The sequence below is a fragment of the Ambystoma mexicanum genome, chromosome 1q, assembly GCF_040938575.1.
Source record: "Ambystoma mexicanum isolate Mex_15411 chromosome 1q, UKY_AmexF1_1, whole genome shotgun sequence".
Taxonomy (NCBI): domain Eukaryota; kingdom Metazoa; phylum Chordata; class Amphibia; order Caudata; family Ambystomatidae; genus Ambystoma; species Ambystoma mexicanum.
The window spans coordinates 1,506,722,536-1,506,745,653 of NC_090922.1; the positions used below are offsets into that span (position 1 = coordinate 1,506,722,536).

Genomic DNA, 23,118 nt, shown 5'->3' on the forward strand with positions numbered 1-23,118 from the left:
TAACAACAATCGTGGCCCACAGTGGTTCCAGTCAATCATGACTACCGACTACCAGACATACTGGCACCAGTAGTGTGCATTATGACCAGACAGTCCCAACCCTCTTCCTGGGCACTAGCACACGTGACATGCAGGAGCCTGCGAAAGATGCAGTTTTCGCTGGGGGCTGCATGCCCAAATAAGGAATAGCCGGGTCTCTTGACCTGGAGGCAAGGCAAAGGGACAAAAAGGGCAAAGGACAGAACACAAGACTTTGCAGCACAGCCATGTTCAGCACTGGCCACAGTCTTGGGCCAAACACGGTAAACTATGTATGGTCCAAAAACGAAGTAAAAATACTTTAAAAGTAAACTGCCACCAGTTCTTCCTAGGCACACTTGTACAAACAACCAAAACATCCTCACAGGGTGGCTTGGGCAATAAAATAAAGGGACCCCTATGCACGGTACTGTAAGGTACTTAGCACATAGATCAAAAGTAACCAAGAAACAGCAACAAAGTCGAAGACCAAAGGAAACAGTTTCCCAGTTCTGAAGGATATGTCAGTTTCCCCATAACAAATCAGTAAACGTTCAGAGGAGTGCAGCTGAAAGCTATGCTCCACTCGAAAAAGTCAGGTTAGGTAAGCCAAACAAAAGCAAAATGTTTCCGTGGGTGGGGGTGGGGGGATTCACAAATCGAGGGAAAATTGCACCTGAGGGAAATCTTTCCTAACATTAACTACTCGTGGGGATTGTGATTTTGTCTCTTCAGACAGCATGTTACCGGATGCAAAACCTAGTGGCCTGCCTGTACCCGCAGATGTCCTAGCATCAGGCAAGGACCAAGTAGTTTTAGTTATGGAGCCTGGCAAGGAAAGATGGAGATATGTGCCCGCAGACAAATGTTACTTAAGAGTGATTATCAGTGCTGATGTCTCTTTTCTGGGTTTGCCTACTAGATTCTGTGTCTGGCGGAAGTAAATGGACCCCTTTTGGGAGAGTCAAGCGGCATGTTGAAAAAAATGCGAGGTGTCCCCTCTGTGCAGGCGAACCATATGAGTCTGACGATAAGAAATCATGTCCAAACGCAGCACAAGGTCAATGCCAAATCACCAGCCAGCACAAAGAACAGGATTCGCAAAGCGCTGAGAACACGCCAGGTACAAGCTCAGGCAACACTCACGTCAGCTGTGCAAGAGATCTTTAGCACAGCAAAAGTATTCGCTGATGATTGCCTAAATGGAGAACATGGGGGCGTATCTAGCACGACAAATTTTTATATCTCACACACTTGTTTGAGTGACATGCACAATGCAGGAGACTTGTTGAACACATGTCTAGCAGCGGTGCCAATACCTGCTCCGACCCGAGATACATGCATAATGATTCTGTAGTGGAGGATTCTGATGCAAGTCATTCTCTGTCTAGGAGTACTGTAGGTTTTGTCAGGAAACAAGTCGCAAATGGAGAAACATGACACAGACAACTTACACTCAAGGCAACGTTTATTATCTTATGACCTGTGAACTGCAAGATTGGCAAATGCCAACAACTGAACCTAACTAGCGAGAACAATAAAACTGTATTCGCGAGGCGGTTGTGTGCACGCTTTCCAAGCAAATGTACCAATGTAAACAATACAATGAGCTGTAATTATGCAGTGGTAGCAGCCAATCATCTGAATCATGTGAAACTTCCCATGGGATGGCTTTCATGTGGCAAATTATCAGAATTCCCTTCCTCAGTGTCGGTAGACTCAGTCTCGAAAACCCCTCGTCCTCCTCACCTGATAAACTTGTTTCTGGCGATGGGACCTTCTTACTCCTCCGGGTGATGACTTCCTTTTTTTTGTGGAGGTACGGTCTGCCACGGAAGGAAGCCACCATGACTATCTGGGATCAGTAGGCCGGTGGTAACCTCTCTTCCGGGTTAGCCAAAGAAAAAGGGAAAAAGCCTCACAGCATAAAAAATCCCTCAAAGGCCCGGATTCCAGGTAGGTATGTGAGAAGTTGAATTTCCAAGGATCGCCCTTCTTGTAACTTCCAGATGGCAAATAAACAGAGAAAGTCTTGTATATTATGAAAGTGTATTGCACGGAGGGCAGAGTCGCAAAATACCAGCAGGAAGCGGTACCCAACCCTAATAAGGACAGCGGAGCGCTGACTGGGCAAGCTGCAAGACACGGGAAGAGAAGCTGTGAGGTAAACAAGAGACGGTCCCAGGCAGCAGAGCGCCAACCGCAGGCTGCGACAGGACAAAGGTAAGGAAATAAGGAAGAGAGAAGAATGGGACTAGGTTGGAGAGGAGAAGGCGATACGGAGAAGGAAAGGAAATGAGGCGGCAGAGACACCATAACCAAAGCAGAGAGAGAGAGAGAGAGAGAGAGAGAGAGAGAGAGAGAGAGAGAGAAAAAGAGAGAGAGGGAGAGAGAGAGAGAGAGAGAGAGAGAGAGAGAGAGAGAGAGAGAGAGAGAGAGAGAGAGAGAGAGAGAGAGAGAGCGCTACACACAAAGGGTCGCTGCAGCAAGAGGACACGGCAAAAGATCGCTGGCGAGACAGCGATGACAAAAGAGAGACAGAAAAAGCAGCGGAGCACTGCTAAGCAGAAAGGAACTAGCACAGGCAACAAAAGGGGATACGATACCCAAAAGTTGCAACACGCCGGCCGTCGGGAACAGAATGGAATAAGAAGCTCCCGGCAGCCATGTTGCGAAAAAAGACTACACTGCAAACAGAGAATGCAGAAAGGACGTGAAGGCACAATCAATGAGCCTCCATTGATTCCACAGCCTCCAGCCTTGCCGGAGTCGTGACACAACACCACATAAAGGTAACTTTTAGCAAACATTTCTGGAGGTCCATGTGCCTTAACACGGCTGGGATTAATGATGTTTTCTTTGCAACCAGCAATATATCGATTCAATGAGATAAACTTTCGGATCTGTAGTGCTATCCCCAAACTGCGATTCACATGTGCACTAGTTGTCGGAAGCAGAGGTGTTAGCTCTTGCATTTTCATTGGTGGGGGCATGGGGTTTAGCTGCTGGGGGCTATAAGTATTTAATTAAGCTAGCATGTTTAGTAGTCAAATGACTCAGTCACACTTCTCAGGCGTTAGAGGAGTGGCTTCTAGATAGAAAAACTATGAGAAAAGCAGCTTTGCAAAATCGAGCTGCCATTGATTATCTATTGCTAAAACATAATCTGGGTTATAACGTAGTGGAAGACATGTGTTGATTTAATTTAAGTGACTATTCACAGTCTATTGAAAACCATTTAAAAAGTTTAAAGGACTTAATAACACAGATAACCCAATATCACACTGGGAATTGGTGGGACTAGCTATTTTCTTGGGTTCCAGATGTTGCTTGCATTTGTGTGATGGTAGCTATTATAATTTCTTGTTGTTGTTGTATTCAGAGTATTACCAACTTAGTTATGATGGTTCGTCAGTTTCAGAAGCTGACTCTGATGCCACTGGGCTATGGAAGTCAAATGCCCAAGTGTGGATTCTAATGCTCTAAACTAAAAGATGGCGCTGGTGTGCAGTGCATTCGGATGCGCTCTGAGCCATAATGGATAATCGGCTACATGCTCCAGTGGAATTTGCACTTGATGTGTACTATAAACATATTTTCACTGCTATTCGTTGATTATGTTAGTTTGCATTGCTCATCCAATGACACGGTGCACGAAGAGGCTGGGATAAGCACGTGCCGGCTGATACCTGATGAGATTACCATGGACATTGTCAAAACTGAGCATGAGTTACAGAGCTGTTTTTGCTGCTTTCTTGAGAAAGGGAAGAGTCCTACTCCTTGAGGTTACAGTGGGTCAATCCGCCCGGAGGCACACTAGAGCTATTAATGAGTAGAGACTCAGGCCAGAAGACTCTAGAAGGTGCCATCCCGCGTTGGTGGAGGGCTTAAAATACGGGGCACTGAAACGGTCAGGCAGAAAAAGCTTCACTTTGGAAGGGGAACACCTTACTCCAGGCCCCTTGGCTGCCGAAGTCTCTCTGCCTAGCTGTGTTCAAGGCTTTTCAGTGGATTATGGCGAGATGAGGGCATTCCTTAAAGCTGCGTCAACGCTGATGTATTTTCTTTACAGCTATTTTATTCACTTATCATTAGTGTTGCATTTATTCATTTATGTATGCTTTTGATGAAAAAAGGGCTGTATAAGAGCCAGTTTATCATTTAGCTGGGCGTGTGTATGTGTGAATCATTCCCTCTCCGTGTGCAAGGTTTTTTATTCAGTGTATTGGTAAGAAAAATAAAATATGTCCGTGCACTTTTTGAAAAGTTAAAGGGTTAGAAGACAAGTTGTTCTAGTGAATAAAAGTGTCCCATAACTTGCGAATGCTTGAGCGAACCATGGCAAAGCCAAACTTTTATAAAGGTTTCTAAAAGTTACCAACATTTTAAAGGGGAGATATGGGGTTCAGGTAAGTACTGTTACAACTCACCCCCCGTACTCCGATTCTTCTTAGAACTTGGCAGAAGAGGGCCCAAGGCCGCTTCCCCCTCTGTCAACAACGGTTCTTGATGCAAAGGGTTTGCAGGTTTGAGCACTTCTCCGGTACTGGTGCATGGTCTTCAGGATGGAGAATGCATAAGAATTCAATGCAGTGCCCCCCCTCTCAGCAGAAGACTGGATGAGGCAAGGTGTCTTGGACGACGGCCACTGATGCACAACTGTCATGGTCTGACTTTGCCTCCTATCTGAGGTTCGCTTGATGCTGGAACCACAAAATTTGGCAGAGGCGACTCCTGCCATATAAGCTGTGGATCCCCAAAGTTCTGGGCTACACGTGTATCAGCGAAGGCTGCAGCACGGTAGCCCAAACTCTGAGCTGGCCAGTCCCAGATTGGCTCTTCTTTGCAGGACACATGAATGGATGGTCCCCCACTCCAAGGGTCAAAAATCTCTCTCAGGACTTTTGGAGATCACCTACAAAACAGAGATCTTCCAGGACAGCCGCAAATATTGGTTGCCGGGCCGTCTTCCAACGGGTCCACAGTCTCCTTGCAGCTGTACAGGATACTTGGCTCCTTCAGGTTTCTTACAAGAGCTCTCGGGAACGGATAACGCCTCAGCACTGAAATTCCATATAAGGATTTTCCTGTTCTCACAGGTCAGGAGTAAGGGTTAGTGACCAGATGGCCAAGGGACAAATGAAAAATCTTGTGGCACGGCCATGTTTGGGCACAAGCCACAGTAGGTAGCCAGACGTGGCAAGGCTAAAACTAATTACACTAAATAATAGCAAAAAGTAACTGCTGCCACCAGATTGTCACTTAGGCACACCTAGAGTAACCAAACATCCTCCGAGTGTTAGTCTAGGGCAAAACAAGAAGTGCATTTTAAGATGCATAGTACAATGGGAAAAAGTTAAAGAGTGGCATCTAAGTAATGTTTCACAGTACTGACAGTCTGAAGGGCACGCCAGTTTCCCCATGACAAATGAGCAAAACCCAGTGTATTGAAGCAGAGGGCTTCACTACACTGTACAAGGTTCATGTCAGATTCATAAAGTAAATGCAATACGTTTAGGGGTCCATTAAAATTGCGGGAAAGGTGCCTCCCAACGATGGCCTGGTGGACAGATGTTTAAGAGGCCAACCTAGTTATAGTGAACAGGGGAAGTCTGGGAGCTTAGCTAAACAAATCAACGTAGCATGGAGAGTGGTCAAGGCTGAGGCTCAGGAGAGGCGAGTGTGGTCAGGGGTCCACAATGATCAATCAAGGATTACACTTAGACGAGTACAAAAATACATATTTATTAATGGCCAAAAACACTATAAAAAATGACTAATAACAGGTAGTAACATCAAACAATACAAAATAATATAACACATATACAGAAAGTTTGTCAGTGCCAAATAATCAATTCAACTCCAACAATACCTAAAAGGGAAGGCAAGTTATTAGATATAGAACTCACAGTCCAGAGGAATTGCAACGCTAACTTATAAAGTCCAATTTTAAGTTAAATGGGGCATTGCGCCCACAAGATCACAGATTCCCAAGAGTTGGAAAACATTAGGGGGAGGGGAGAGTTTCCCGAGTATGTGAAGAAGGGTCCAAAAGTCTGATGAAGATGTTCACTGGTGAGTAAAACCTTGTTCTACCTCTTGAGGGGCTTTGGACAACAAGTATTGTCAAAGCCAAAGGTTACAAAACGATTTAAAAGTTTACAAACTTTTAAAGGGTGGAGATAGGGGTGCATGTAAGTAACGTTGTAACTTGCACCCCATACTCTGAATTATCCTCAGACTTGGCAGGCCATTGGAGAGCCTCCTCAGGTAGGGTTTCCAGCCATTGGTTTCCGTCAAAGAATCCCAGGAGCTGTGAGTGCAAGAAGAGTTCCGGTCATGTCCAGGAGCTCTGTGTAACCTTTTCTCATGGGAACAATGAAGCAGGCACCGGTGAAGGACTCTTCAGGATCATCGACAAGATGCAGGAAAGCCGGTTTGTGCAACCGTCACCCGATGTCAGGATCCTACCCATCTGCCACCCAGCATTGTTACATGTCCGCATTATGAGAATTTGTTCATGACAGAACTGCCAAGTTAAAACCTACAAACTGCCTCTGCATTCATTTAGTTGTTTTACCACTGCAATTTTGGACCAATCTAATTTCGTGTTCCACTTGGGTTTTGGGTTAAACCAGCAGATGCATTCTGGTACATGCATGCTGTCCAAGAGGCAGAGGGATGGAGGAAGCACACCAAGTACATTTGTTTGCAGCAAACTACTAAGATCTGCAGAGGCCCTGATTGCATTCACCTGTTCCAAGCTACTGCAGGCTAAGCTGCCAAGAGCGGGAGAGACCGTAATTACAACCCACTACTGCAGGCTACAGAAGCCAGGGCTGGGCTTGATTGAACGCAGCTGCCTGAGACTGTAATCAGCTGCACCCTGTTGGGCTGCTGGCTGGGAGGGCCTTTATAAGCTCACTTCGAACAGTGGGAGTTTGTGCTTTTTTGCTCCTGTGACCAGTTTTTGAACCTTTCCTGCATATCCCGATTTTGGCTTTTGAATCTTGTTTCTTGTTGTGTTTTTGCAGCGCCTTTCCAGTCTGCCTGTTCATTAACCTTTCCTTGATTTCCAGCTTTTGACTGATGACTTGTTTTGACTTTTGACTTCTGCAACCTTGTCCTGTTGTGCTGTTGAAGGCATTCAGTTCTTTGCTGATATCTTTCCTGCTTAACAGACTTGTCCTGTGCCTACCGTTTGTCTCTTTCTCTCTGCAATCCCAGTCTCTTGAAGTTTTCCTGTTGGTTCCTTGCCTGCAATATTATCAGACTTCAGTCCATAGTTCTAGTGCCTTTGTTAAGTACACCGAGTTTCCTGCACCCCTCGTATTCACTGTTTTGGCCGTGACCTGTTTTGTCTGAGTCTTTTGCCTTGCATATTCTGATATTCCAATCTCTGCTTTGTACTTTGTTTCTCTATCAAGTCCTAGGACTGGTTATTTCTTTCAATGTTGCTTTCCACCTGTATTACATCTTGGTCCACTGTTGTGCCTCCACCATGTATCCATTTACAGTGTAACCCCTGGGATGGTCTCTGTTCAGATAGATAAGGGAAACACTTCTGTTGCCTTGGTCTAGTCCGTTGAGCCTTACCGGCCTCAGTATATGGTCTACAGTTTTATCCTTAACCCGAGTACAACAATCTCTTCGGCACATCTAACTCATGGCGATGCTGTCGGACATTTAAGAGTGTCTGCTGATCCCGATGAAAAGGGCTTTCCCTAATCCCTCGAGACCCCTTATCATATTGCAGTACACCCTTTATTCGAATCAATCTGTGCTGCACAGTATATTTGCTGATATTTGCTTTCTCTATGTCTCCTTACTTACTGCACCTGAATACCTGTTTTAACTCAGATCAGCTTAGTATGTACCATGTTTGTTTTATAACCTATATTGCCCCAGGAATCTCCCCATATCTATAGTACATACTGTGAAACATAGCGTTTGCCTTGTGCTCTCCGGCCAGACTCCTGACACAGCATCACAGATGTCGCGAAAGAAGGACGTCTTCTATCTCGGCACCCTTGGATGCTCCAACGCCGACATTTTGCAGAGAGGCTACCTACAGGACAAGCTGAAGACCCCTGCAGGTCCAGGCCGAAATTCAGAACAGCAACGCTGTTACCTCAGTGGTCCAAATTGGAGTTGGACAGTCCACTGGATGGCCCAGGAATGCTTCCGAAGACTCCAAATGGCAGGACACAGAGAAGGCACCTGGAATGGTTGTTCCCAGCACTCCAGAGGGTCTAAGCACCAATGAAGGGCTTCTAAAATCAGTAGCCAGACAGGGTCCACTGGGACTGCAGCAAAGGTTGCTTGTCAGGCCTCTTAAGGATCGGCCCAAGGGTCTTCCAAAGTCTTCACGGTTATGCAGGATCCTTTGCCCCTCACAGGATCTCTGGGAATGACTGCAGGACTCCTCTTATGGAAAAACAAACATATTAGCACAGTCGCTCAGCCAAACCAATGAAAATCTGCCGCTCACTCGCCCCCCCAGCAGTGGTCCAATCACGGACCATTGTTGGTGAAATTCATGCATACACTCAAGACATGCAGAAACCAGTGTGTGCATTGGGACCAACCAGTCCCAACGCACTTCCTGGCTTACAACACACAGGCCCTACACTAGCGCACAAAAAGCACAGCTTTCCTTGGCAAATGCATGCCCATAAAAGGATTTTCCTGACATGAGAAGGCAGGAATAAGGCAAAAAGACAAGATGTCCAAAGAACAAATGAACCTTTTGGCATGGCCATGTTAGTACACTTGCCACATTTAAAATCCAGTTAAAGTAGAGAAAAAGTAACTGCTGCCACCACTTTGTCTTTAGGTACATCTGAAAGAAACCATAAATCCCTTTGAGAGTAGTATAGGGTGAAACAAAAGTATCCCCATTGCACTGCATTGGAAAATGCGGTGTGCAATAGTAAAAAAATTACACAAACAGATAGTCATAAAACGAAGGGAAAAAGTTTGCAGTACTTACAGTCCGAGGGACTAGTCCGTTTCCCAATAACACTTGAGCAAAGTAAGTGAAGCTGAACTGCAAAAAGTCAGAACAAAGAGCAAAAAAAAGCAAGTTTGGGGATCCGTAAAATAAGGAGGAAAAGTTGCTCCAAGAGAAAACCTTCCTAACATTCACTCATGGAGAAATCGATGTTCTTCCATCCCCCTAACACATTCAAAGACAATCTTCATTCTACAAAGTATTTGTTGTTGGTTGTAAATTACTACCTCTAGTTGTTACGCCTTTACAAAATGAACTGCTAGTGAAGTGATGCTTGCCAGATTTGGTCTAATATGATCCCTCATGTTGTGCATGTATACTGATGGTAAACTCTTGATCAGGTATTGATTCCTCCAATCACAAGACATCATTTATTAGTGCTGAGCAGATGGTAAGAGATTAAGGCCCCGATTCACAGAACGTTATCCTATGGGATTGGGCCATTATAAATCACTTCTATGAATTAGGCCCTAAATCATCTGCATTTCAACAATCCTTGCCCTACCTTCTTACTGAGAAGTCCTACAGCTCCAAAGGGCCCTTTCATACCAACATAGTTATGTAGTATTATCAGAGATTTTAGCCAGGTACACAATTCAACCTCTCGATCATAAAGAGCAGTACTCGCATGACACAGTTGTGAACCACTTCAGGGATTTGATATGCCAATATAAAAATAACATACCACTATATCCTCTGGGTACAAGTCGCTGCTAAAGGAGCCATCATCAAAATTGACCTCATAGAACGTCTCCTTCATCCGCTTGATAACCTCGCACTGGTAGTAGCGCCCATTTTTATGCTTGCTTATAACAGGCTGGCCAACTTCAAGCTCTGTCTGTGAGGGCTTGACAGGCTGGAACAGAAGGGGACATTAAATATTAGCAAAAGAACAGATCCTACTTTATTTTCATACACTGCAGTGCAACAATTCTCTACAAAATAACAAAATAACACCTGTAAATATCACAGCGTCAAACGGAATGAGGAAATTAGCACTTTTAACTATGGCCCACAACTCATAACTGTTTTTGTTAGCCAAAAAATCTCAAGGTTCTGGATCAGCGAATACTCTGTCGAACAAAATGAATCAAAGATTTGTCATACAGAGGTTGAATGCCAGTAATCTCTGCACAGGCCTTCAAGCAACGTCAATCTTGGTTACAGAACACACAAGCTCAGTTCACAATAAACAACTGAATAAACAAATAATTGACCAATATGGCATGGACAGCTTTTGGAAAGGTGAGTTTTAAGCACCTCTGAAGGATTTGTCCTGCTGCAGCTTTCAGTTGGTAGGGTGTTACCTATCAACCTACACCGCAGAACACCCACTATTCATCAAAACTGGAAGCGATTTTCATATCCAGCCTCTAAAGGGGGCAGAGGGTCTTTAGAGGTCAACTTGGATGATTAAGAGGGGATTTTCATACTTGGTCTTACCAAAACTATCAAGGAAGCGTAGGCTGGACAGTAAGTCAGACCTAGGCTACCAGAGCCTGATTCCTGGTGTTGAAATACAGTGAACAATTAGAGACAGCCAAGCAAGCCAAGGCAGACAAGTAAGAGTTCCACACAGAAGAAAACAAACATACCAGCTACTAGCTGCTGTTAAAACAGATTTTCAGAAAACGCCCAATGAGAGTGTTCCTAGTTAGTGAACAGTGTGGTAGGTCAGAGGAAGGTGGCATTTTAGCAATAATTTTTATGTGAATAATGAAGTAAAAAGTCTGTCTATCCCCAATAATACAGTGTTTGCCCTACCTAACGCTAATCTAACTAGGGTACTCGTCATCATTGAGTGTGTCCAAAGTAATAAAATTGTCCACTGTTCAAAACAGCCTTATTCTGTCCCTACCACTGGTCAAAAAGGCTCAAAGAAAAAGAGGGGTCCAGGAGAATGACTCCCTTCTCCTGGACAGGTTTTTATTTGTGTATATATATATATATATATATATATATATATATATATATATATATATATATATATATATATATATATATATTATAAAGATTTCTCTTTCAAGTAATTGATTGGCCACAATTCTGTTGGGCACCCGTAGGATCTTGATTGTCCATTTATATATATATATATATATATATATAATGCGCCGAACAGCCTGCAGGCATCAGGGCGCACAATTACATGAGTTGAAGAACCAGATAGACAGGACAATCAAGATCCTACGGGTGCCCAACAGAATTGTGGCCAATCAATTACTTGAAAGAGAAATCTTTATAATTCTCTGTGGAAAGCCCTTGTATTCTCTTCCAGTCTTAGCTTTAGAGGCAGAGCATTCCAGAATTTAGCATTGCTAACCGGAAATGATTCTCCTAGGCCATTTGAGCGTTTATATCTAGGGCAGTTGACCTGCACCAGATTGGAGGAGCGCATTGATCTGGTCAAGTATAGAGGGAGACTAAAGACACTGCCAAAGAGACAGCGATGTACAAGGGTGCCTACTTTAAAGTTGATGCGAACCTGCACATTTGTACTTTAAGTTATTTGTAATGCGCAGCCATGGACCCTGAGGCGTAAGGGCACGGATGAGGTGGAACAAAAACATAGAAACAAATAGGAGCATTTCTCCTGCTGAGCAAACTAAGAAACTTAACAAATCCCTGGGGTAGTTCATGAGAGCAGCCAGGTCTTCAAGCCTTTCTTGAAGGCCGTCAGGGAAGGGTGGCCTCTTAAGAGTTGGCGACAACTGGTGCCACGATTTAGGAGCAGCAATGAAAAAGGCTCAATTTTCAGCCTTTTTCGTTCTGCAATGCAGGAGAAATAGGTAGTTCTGATTGCTGGACTTTAGAGACCTGCCGTTAACCCTCTATACGTAAAGAGGTCATTAGGCCAAGTCTACATTTAATGGTGATAACCAGCAATCTAAACCTGGCCCAGGACTCCACTGGGAGCCAATGCAAGGAGCGTCTTGCGCCTGAAACGTGGTCGCTGCGAGATAAGCCAACAACCACTCTAACTACTCGGTTCTGTACCACTTTGAGTCTGTTTTAATCGGCCTTGCAAAGACTGACGAGGCTGCTGCAATAGTCGATCTTTGCCCCGATAATAGCTCTTACTATGGATTCCACATTTGCCTGGGAGATGAAGGCGCCTGGTCCCAACATGAGACAAAAATAAGGAACAAGTTACTTACCTGTAACTGTTGTTCTCCAGCATGGGTCTGGCATGGATTCACATGCTCATGAATATTCCCCGTCAGGCCTGGAATCCTCGGTAAAGAAAAAAAATCAGTATCAGTTTCGTTTCTGATCCGTCTTTCTTAGTAGTAACCAATCACTGATCTCTGGGTCATACTTCCCCCAGCCAATGACTGCCCTCTACCTAAGCCCCTCCCCTGGCAGCCATCCTCAGATTTGGTAGCACGTAAAGTGGCAGTCTGACCAAGTGAAGAGCTGCAGAGGGGAAGGAGGGAGGGTTCGCATGTGAATCCATGCCAGACCCATGCTGGAGAACAACAGTTACAGGTAAGTAACTTGTTCCTTCTCCAGCATGGGGTCTGGCATGGATTCACATGCTCATGAATATAAGAATACATAGCAGTATACACATGCACAACCACGGGAGGTGGCAACAGACTCCATATTAAGCAATACAACAACTCAACATTAAGCATCTCTTACCTCCTCACCAGGCTCACCTTAAGCGAACAGGTTGCGCAGCACTGCTTGGCCGACCCTGGACTCCTCCCTGGAGTCCCGATCGATGCAGTAGAATCTTGTGAAGGTGTGCATCGACCTCCACGTAGCAGCCCTGCAGATGTCCAGCAAGGGCACACCAGACAGGAATGCCATGGTAGCAGCGATCGCTCTGGTCGAATGGGCTCTCAGACGGCCAGGCAGCGGTCGGTTTGCCAACTGGTGACAGTGCATGATGCAGCCAGAGAGCCATCATGAAATGGAAGCCTTCGAGAGAGCCTTCCCCTGATTCACAGGTCCAAAGTTCACAAACAGCTGTGATGTCTTCCGAAAACTCTTTGTGCGGTCCACGTAGAACTTCAGCGCTCTAGCCACATCCAGCGAGTGCAAAGTCCTCTCGGCCGGCGACAAAGGCGACGGGAAGAAAACTGGCAACACCAAGGGTTCGTTGAGGTGGAAGTCTGACGGCACCTTGGGCATAAAGGAGGGGTGCGTCCTCAGCACCACCCTCGTGTCGTGAAAAGTCAAGTATGGAGGCTTGCAAGATAGGGCCTGGATCTCTCCCACTCGTCGTGCGGAGGTGATGGCCACAAGAAATGATATCTTCCAAGACAGGAACTTCAACGGGCCGAATGCATGGGCTGGAATGGGGCACCCATGAGCCTGGTCAGCACCACGCTGAGCTCCCACGCCGGGGCAGGGGCCCTCACCGGCGGGAACGATCAGAATAGTCCTTTCATGAATTCCTTCACCAGGCGATGAGACCACAAGGACGCCCGTCCTGTAGTTCTGGTGTATCGGGAAATGGCAGCCAGATGTATCTTGATGGAGGCGTGAGCCAGTCCAGCTTTGGCCAGCGACAGTAGGTACGGCAACACTTGAGGGGCCGTAATCCGCAGAGGGTTAATCTTCTGTGCACGGCACCAGACAGAGAACCTCTTCCACTTATGTCCATAGCATTTGAGAGTTGAGGACGCCCTGGCTTTTGCAAGAACCTCTCTGCAGTCCGCCGGGATACCGTACCCTCCAAACTCTAGTGCGGCAGGAGCCAAGCCTGCAAGTTCAGCGACTCCGGGTCGTGATGAAGAATGGCTCCTCCTTCTCTGGAGAGAAGATCCGCGTCCGTCGCCAGCTTGATAGGTGGGGACGCTGACAAGTCCAGAAGGTCCGGGAACCAGATCTACCTCGGCCACACCGGTGCGACGAGGATCATCCTACACCTGGACCTCTTGAGCTGGTTGATGAGACGGAGCAGCAACGGCAACGGAGGGAACGCGTACAGGAACAGGCCGTCCCAAGGGAACGAGAAAGCATTGCCCATGCTCCTCGGTTGTGCAAACCTGCTGGCGAACCTCTGGCACTTAGAGTTTGTCGCCGTCGCGAACAGGTCGATCTGGGGTTTGCCCCACCATTGAAAGATCCGATCCACCTGGACCTGGCGTAGTTCCCACTCGTGGCACGAGCGCAGCTCCCTGCTGAGTGAGTCGGGGATGGTGTCTTTTATCCCTGCTAGATGAAGAGGTACCAGAAACATCCCCTGGGCAACGGCCCAGTGCCACAGATCCTGGGCTTCCTTGGACAGGGCTGGGGATCTGGTTCCTCCCTGCTTCCGGATGTAGAACATCGTGGTGGCGTTGTCGGTGAAGATCCTCACCACCTTGCCCTTGAGGGACAGGAGGAATGACTTGAGGGCCCAGAACACTGCTCGGAGCTCCAGTATATTGATGTGGAGCGGCTTCTCCTCCGGAAGCCACAGGCCTCTCGCGTGAAGATCTCCGGTGAGCACTCCCCACCCCTCCAGGGAGGCATCCGTCGTCACCGTCACCTGGTATGCTGGGCTCTGAAAGTCTGTGCCCGCTGCGAGATGCGCGCGGGTAAAGTCTGTGCCCGTTGCGAGATGCGCGCGGGTGCCCCACCATCGAATTGCTTGGCGGAATACTTCGTTGAGCGAGATCTTGTCCTCGAAGCTGGCCGTCGCTTGCATCCAACGGGCGTCGAGGAACTCCTGCAGAGGACGCATCCGAAGCCTGCACAGGCCCACCAGATAGATGCAAGAGGACATCCTCCCTAGAAGGGACTTGATGGACCTCACTCTGGCCACGTCCGCTCCCCTTCGGCCTGATCCTTCGAGATCAACCGGGGCCTCTTTCAGAAGCTTAACCGGGTTCTCCGATTTTCTCTTCCACGAGCCAGACCGTTCGGCGCTTCCGGTGCCCGCGGAGCTTTGCCTTCTGTTGGGCCCCCGTCGCCGGGACGCCCTTACAGGACTTAGAAGACCGCTCGAACTTCTTCTCACCTGCTGGGCTCTTGCCTTCCAGCCAGTTGGAGAGACGGGTCAGACGATCCCTTATAGTCCGATCTGACATGTTCATGCAAAACGTACAGTCCTTCTCCACGTGCGTTTTGTCCTCGTGGAGGCAGTAAAGGCATTTCGAATGCTCGTCCTCCTTGAACACATTTTGTAGGTTGCATGCAGGACAGATCCTGAACAGTTTGCCGGGAGTCGGGCTTCCCTTCTCCTAGGCCATGTTCTTCTCGTCCGCGAGGTAGGCCTCAGAAACTTATGGAATCCTCCAAGAAGCGTAAACTTCACCCTTGAGGGGCGTAGATAAATCCAAAACGGGTCCCCGTTGATCGGAAGTAGAAACGGTGGAGCTTGAGTCTCGATTAAACCGAAAAATGGGATAAATCGCTTTAAAAAAGCGCAAAACACAGTAAAAGCTTGAGAGCTATAGCACAAGGACTCCCAAAACTTGATTGTGCGGTAAAAATCTGAGGATGGCTGCCAGGGGCGGGGCCTAGGGAGAGGGCAGTCATTGGCTGGGGACAGTATGACCCAGAGACCAGTGATTGGTTACTACTAAGAAAGACAGATCAGAAACGAAACTGATACTGATTTTTTCTTTAACGAGGATTCCCAGCCTGACGACGGGGAATATTTATGAGCATGTGGATCCATGCCAGACCCCATGCTGGAGAAGTCTGGACTTCAACTCCAGTAAGGAAGTCTCAGTGCCAAACCCTTGTCTGAATCCCGACGGTTCAGTATGGGGAACTGGTTCAGATGTTGTGAAATCTGGCTATAAGCGACCCTATCCAAGATTTTTAACAAGAACGGCATGTTTGTTATGGGTCTGTAGTTTAGCAGATTATCCGCTGCCAACCCTGTTTTTTTTTGTAACCCAGGCATGTTCATCTGGAACATTTCCCTCCAGTAGCGAGACATTCACAAATATCCTTTAAAAGGTCAGGGGGACATGACTTAATTATCAAGGAAGAACAGGGGTCACCCTTGCCTCTCGTGGCCTTCAACTGCTAGACCACCATCTTCAATTCCGACTCCGAAATTGAGTGGAAATTATATGGCGTTATCAAGATATTTCTGGTGGGTAGCTTGTGGCCACTGGGGCCCGGGGCTAACAATGAGGCATCCTTTTTTAGGGATATGTCCTCTCTGATGCCCAAAGGTTTGTTTTGCATTCCGTTTTGGACCTGTTGGCACCAATTAGTGTCTTGTGATAGTAAGGGCGCCTGTGGCTGGGGAGTGTTCTCATGTTCTTTCCGAATTTTAAAGAGTTCTTTAACATCCGAGTTTGCATTTTGGATTCTGATATTATGGTAGTTTTTGTTTGCATCCACTATCGCAGATTTGTATGTTTTAGAGGCTATTTTATAGGAGACCAGAGATGAAGAACTGGGACTGGCTTTCCAATTGTGGAAAGACTTCAGGTTCAGGGATTTATGTTTTTGAAGCTCCTTAGAAAACCATTGTTTACTATGTTTCCCCACGGAGATTTTTTTTTTGGTCTCTGGGGAGCCAGGGTATTAGCAATGCAGTCCAAATAAGTTGATAGGCCGCGGGACATATCTTGAAGGGAAAATGAAACCATAAAGTCAATTGCATGGTCAAGAAGAGGTTCGATTTTATCTAAAATAAGATGTTTCCAATTGCGCACCCAGTGGAGATCTCACCTATTGTTCTTGGGATTTCATAATGATGCATACGGCTGATTTTGCATTTCTGCAAGCATGTGTTGTATGCACCAGTTAGCAGGGCATTACAATAATCTAGCCTTGACAGTATAGTTGTTCGCGCAATAGTGGCACTGGAGACATGCAGGCTCCCTGAGGAAAACTGCACTGAATGGGGGCTGGAGATGAAAAAGCCTCTCCCCAATGAATCCTGGACAAGGTGGGACAGGAAGGACTGTATCTATTCAAAGATGTTCATAGCAATGATAAATCTTCCTGACCTGTGTCGACACCAGGACATTTTGCTTGACTGGTAGATTATTTTCCCTTTACCTCAGTGAGTGGGAACCTTATTCCACACTCACAGAATCTTTTACTCTTTTTATGGGTGTCATTTTTAAGACTCTCCATAATTGTATCCTCCGACACTTTTTTTGGCAGATACTGCCTATTGTAGCTGGGTTGCCATTGGGGCTCCCCTTTTAACTTTCTCTGGCTAACCTTGAGAGAACTACAGTTCCCAAGGGTAAAAAGGATCTGTGTATCCCTTTTACATTTCATTAGGTGAAACAGCACACCTTACCTTATGTGGAGTGCTGGGGAGATAAATTGTATCCCCTTTCTCCTTTTAATTAACATTTATGTTACAAGGACAAGTTTACCTTTAATGACTGGTGGCAGTGAACCTTTTAACTAATTCGGTGAACCTTTACGACGGGGTGTTTCCACAGCCCTGGTAAAGGCTCCCATGGGTGTAGGAAGCGAGGGAGGAGTACAAAATTCTGCCGCCCTTTGTCTTCCAGCGTGACTGAGAATCCAGTTCAAACTAGGAGGCTGGGTGTCCTGAAAGGACTGCAAACCCCTCAAGTTTGAATGTTGCAAGTCTGTTTGATTGGCTGGGTTCCTGCATAAAATGCAGATCCTGGAAGATGAAGAGTTAGTCGACCACTCGACCTGAAATCGAAGAGGATGAAGAAAACGCAGCGTAGGGGATTTCCACCGACCGCAGAACCTGTGTAACCGGGGACATCTGTTACCCTTCCTTCAACTCGACCTGGGGATCCTGAAACAGACGAACCTTACCCAAAGCCTTGTGAGACCCACTAGACTCAAGAAGACCTGCATTGAGCCATCCCACGTCGTGCTGCAACCTTGTGGGGCTGCAACACCCCAATACCTTGGGAACCCGACCCATTGTGCGGTGCACGGTCTTCCGAATTCTCAAACTTTCTGAAACTTTGTGGGCATCCCGCTGGACCTCCAGAAACGTGAAGCGAGTCTGAAAAGTCCCCTAACCAAAGTGCTGGACCTTGCAAACGATGAGAATCCAACCAGTGATATTCAGTCTTCTTCTGGCTCCTGATAAGGTGTCCAGTCATAATATCGAAAAAATAAAGTCGAATGACAAAAAAGTCGAATCAATAATGTCGAAAAAAAAAGTCTAATTTGTTTTTTTATTATTTATATATTTTTTTTGGGTTTGGTAAGTAAAAAAAAGGGGTAAAATAAAAAAAAAATAGAAAAAAGGGGGGTTGGGGGGGAACCCGCCCATTTCGAATAAAAAACGTATTAAAAAAAAATTCGACTTTTTTTTCGAGATTATTTTTTCGACATTTTGACTTTCGATTTTATTGATTTCGATTTTATGTCTAGGAACCTCCTGATAATGGCGCCAAAACCACAGAGCCGCATCCAGCCATGAAGAAACTCTTGTCTGGGGCCCTCTCTGTTGGACCTTGCTTCAAAAGTCCTTCCAGGGTCCTGGCTTCAGTTTTCATGACCAGGTATCCTAAAGTCCTCCTGCTGCAAACTCTTCTTCTGTGCTGAGGTACTGTGTTGGCTTGGGTATTACTTACCTTGTAGCTTTGGGGTGTTTCTTGTGATTGGGAGTCATCTCATCCAGTACACCCAGGGTCCCTGCGGAATCCTCCTAGGGAGTCTTCTCATAAGTCCCTGGACCCTCAACTAACTTTAATAGTAGAATACTTACTTGTTTGAACAGTCTTCCTCAGGAACTCTGACTTTGCCTGCAACTGAGCCCTATTTCACCCTGCCTACAGCTGGCTCCTAGACCACTAGGGTCCCTCTTCTGCCTCAGAGAACTCATGCCATAGAATTGGGAAGGGCTGGATAATTAAAGGGGTCTGCCTTGAAACGTCAAACAAGCATTGAAAAATGTACTTGCTTGTTAGTTGGTAACTGTAGCTCTTAGAGTGAACAGTTACAAAAGTTCTTACTTACCTTGAAAGTGTTCTGCCACTTATAAACTTATATGCAAGGTTATTTTACTTAACTTGGAAATGTTCTGGCATTCTGAAAATTATCTGTAAAGTTATTACTTACCTTAGATATGTTCTGCCATTCTCTACGTGACATGTAGTGTACCCAAAATCTCTCACGCGTCGAGGTCCCTCAGATTGTTTTTTTCCGCCCAGCATACTGGTCGCCTTATGCAGAGCTCGTCCAGAGACATTGCTAATTGTTCCATCGACCTTTGGTCAAATATATTATATTGTTTTTGAATTTTTTTATTTGTATTTGGTTTATTTTCTTATTACAAATAGAAACAAACCTTTACAATTTAGTACAAAATGAAAGTCCTCACATTTCATTATTCAATAAAACACCAAGGAGTCAGACCCCTCCCCCCTATTCTTGGGGAGTCAGAACCCTCCCCCCTATTCTTGGGGAGTCAGACCCCTCCCCCCTATTCTTGGGGGAGTCCCAGACGGGCCGGAGATCAGACAACTCCCTTTATAGGAATGGTTACTTCCCACTTTCCCTACCTGAACCTCTCCCCCCAAGCTAGGGCCTCCCTTCTTTCTTCTTGGTTCTTTAAAAGCTTAGGACTGTATCTAAAATGTCACTTTTCTATAGATGAATTGGCTTGTTGCCTTGCCTTCCAGTTTCACCCTTCTCACCCTAACTTGATGGTGATTTACCTTTCTCAATGAGGTGTAGGGACCTTAATAGGCTTACCACCGCTGCTGTCAGCTGGACTTCCTGGCCCGATATTCTATGCCACATATTCTCCGATGTTAACCACTCAATCTTTTCCACAAATGTTCCTAGCTTTTTAACCCTTCTGTACCATGTTCCTCCGCAATCCATTAGTAGATGCTTGAGGGACTGGTTTGCTGAAACTGCGAACCCCTCACACTGCATCACTGCTTTCTCCCCTTGTTTTCGAATATGTAGTATTTCCCCAGTTGGCAGAATATTCAGCCTAACGCTAAGAAAGGTATTTCAAATTTTTTCGTCTGGGAATTTGTCTAGATATCGTGGGAGAAATCCTAGTTTTTTGTCTATAACCAGGAATGTGTTCTGCGGGAGTGATGATCTTACTTTCGCAGTGGTTTCTATCCAGCACATCACTTCCAACTCCCATTTTATCTTCAGGGGGTTGCCAACCAGTAATTCCTGACCTAGATCTAGTTTGGCTAGGACAGTTTCTACTCAGTTCTAATCCCCGCAGGCTGCTGGATTTTAAACAACCATGGTGCACTTTAATATCCTCATATTGAGAGCCTACTTTAGGATTTATAATCTCTCTATAGAGGGAGAGCAGTTTCCATTCTGCCAAGCAGCCTAAGGATTTTAGTCCAAATTAATAACGCAAATGCCACGGTAAATTCATTGCCCCCCTCCAAATTCTACCCTCCAACTTGGACCAATTTAGATCCCACAGTTGTGGTTTAGATTCTAGGCCATACAATAGTATTGGAACTATTTTGACCGAATAGTATTTTATCATCGGATTAATGGAGAATTTGCAGTATCAAGCCAAATTTTTGTCAGGTGAGGGATTAATGAGAGCGATTTATTGAGGATGTCCTGTTCCACATTGTATATCGCTGGGCTTGCATAGATTTTATAGCCCAGATATACTAATTTTTCAACTTGCTGTATTATTTGTCCTTCTAGTGTCCAGTGTTTAAAGTGTATCTTCTTTTTGGGGTGTTTGAATACCAAGATCTTACATTTTTTTGGATTTATTGTTAAGCCGTTTTTGGTAGCATACTCACCCAACCCGTTCAACAGTCGCTGTAAACCAATAGAAGTTCTATCTAGCAGTACGATGTCGTCAGCGTAGGCCAGCCAAAATATCTTTCCCCCATTTAGCTCCGGACTGGTCAAAGCTGACGACATCAGATGTTCCCCTGTGTCTAGAAATACTAGAAATAGATTGAAGAACGTGGGAGCTCCCAGGCATCCCTGCCTGTCCACTCTTTCCACTGGCACTGATTCTAACAGATGATCCTTGTCGTCAAGACGTACCCTCACTGTGGTCCCTCTACGGAGTTCCATTATCATTGACAATGATTCCGGAATTCCTTTTCTCTTTAACTTGCCCCATATCTTTGATCTGTCAATTTGGTCGAAAGCCTTAGAGGGGTCGATCCAGGCTCCATATAATGGTGTGCCTCCTTTAGTTATGGTGGTTTCGCTAAGCAAGTTTAGTATAATCCCGTTCAATGCTGTCGATAGCCCTTTCCTAAAACCTGTCTGACAGCAAGATAGAACCTTCTCCTTTTCCTCCAAGGCCGAAAGCTCATTCATTAGTAGCCTCATAAAAATGTTGCTCTCGATATCCAGGAGGGCGATAGGACGATAGTTAGCAGGATTTGACCTGTCGCCCTCCTTGAAAAATGGTATTACCAATGCCGTTTTCCAGGACAGGGGGAAGCTCCTCTTACGTAGAATCTCACTGAAGAGCTGTTTTAATAGTTTGGCCCACAGTGCTGGGTTCTTTCTAAGCACCTGGTATGTAAGGCCGCTAGGGCCTGCTGCTCTGGATAATGAGGTCTTATTTATTACCTCCACGATCTCCTCCTCCTCGAGTCGCAGCACCCACTCACTCTCCAACGGTGTGCATTCTAGCTCCTCTTGCACTCCTCCAAAAGCTTTTGTAAGATGTTCTATCCACTCCCTTTCGGGCACTAGATTGCACAAGGAGCTATTGGGCTGAGGATCTAATTCCCGGACTAAAAATTTCTTGAATTTGATTCTGAGACCAATTTTAGCATTTGCTCCCCCTTCTCTTTGGTGTAGGAGCATTTTTCATTTTACCCAGGCTTTATAGTTGTTCCTAATAGTTTTTATTTCCAGGTTGTATGTTTTCTGATCTAGTTTTAATGCCTTTAAGACCACGGATGCTTTTTCTCAAGCTTCTCTTTCTTGTCCAGGTTTCCTCATCAAAGTTATGGGTGTGTTTATACTGTACATGGTCTAGGGGAGATTTTGGGGAGCTAGTGACCAGATGACATTGACAAACTTCTCTGGTTGACAAAGCTTTTTAGCCATTTGCTCTGTGATATTTTGTAGCTTTTTATTTAAATCCCTCCCGCCTTGACCGTATTTCACTGGTCTTAGCTTCCCTTTTATCCCCATTATGTTGTTATTCAAGATCACCCTAACCGTCCATCCTATTAACGGCTGTTCCTGATCTCTGCCGAAGCGTCTATGGACGGTGATCCAATCAGCCTTGCCGACCACGTGGCCGGGCCTTTCAGCCGGCCTACACAGTAGGGTGAGTGGGATGGGTTGGACATTTCAGTAAAGTCCGAGAATGACTTTCCCTTCCCCCCTTCTTTCCGCTCTGGTCACCGTCACTTTTCTTATCTTCAGCTATGGAGAGGGGACTCCCTTTAGGTTTTGCCCCGTTTGCAAGGGCAAATTTCCTTGGAGAGATGAGCATCTATGGTGTAACCATTGCTTGCCCCTCGATCATGATGAAAAAGGCTGTGCGGCTTGCAAGCTCCTCCGTCTGAATACATTGAAGGAACGCCGTGTCAAGCGGTGGGCGGCCTACGGGATGTAGAAGGCCGAGTCGAGTTCTCCCGCTGCCACAACTGCTGATTGCGACGAGGGCATAAGTGATGAGCAGGCCTCCGAATCAGAGGTCGTTGAACTTTCGGCGGAGCGCTCCTCGTCGTCCCGGCACGGCTGAGGCACTGCTATGGGGACAAAGGCGACAAAGACGAACACTCCCAACTCACTAAACACACAACCCCCAGCCAGTCTTCGATGAAGTCGAAGCGGACCACAGCGTCAACGGGCACACTAGAAGTTTCGGCCGTGCCTGCCGACCGTCAGCGCTCCCCGCAGCCGCAGATGCGCATAGCGACCGGGCATTCTAATTTGAAGGGCGCTACCCCAATATTCCAATAATCGTTGAGACGCATCGTAATAAGGCGTACGCCGGCGGCAAGGCCCCGGTTCCGTCGAAGACTACACAACCGCAGGCACAGGCTATGCATCTCCCTACCGCAGAGGAGGTTACCGAAAGCATTGCGAGAATTGTTTTTCGGCGGACGCTCAGAAGCAACAGTCAAAGGATTCACCAACGCCCAAGGGAAAGCCCAAGTATTCTTCGAAATCCAAAGATAGGTTAAAAGAAATACCGGAGAAGCACAGGAACACGCAACCTCTGCCGGTCCTCCAGAAATATTTTTTGG

The 23,118-nt window shown here is 46.1% G+C and overlaps 1 protein-coding gene across 1 annotated transcript in view; it reads right to left on the reverse strand.

Annotated features, from left to right (window-relative positions):
- The window catches only part of KDM4A (lysine demethylase 4A), a 1,237,605-nt gene that overhangs the window by 227,951 nt on the left and 986,536 nt on the right, over nt 1-23,118 (reverse strand). The window contains exon 20 of the mRNA XM_069642410.1: nt 9,717-9,887. Within this exon, the coding sequence (XP_069498511.1) occupies nt 9,717-9,887 (171 nt within the window). The remainder of the gene's footprint in view (nt 1-9,716; nt 9,888-23,118) is intronic.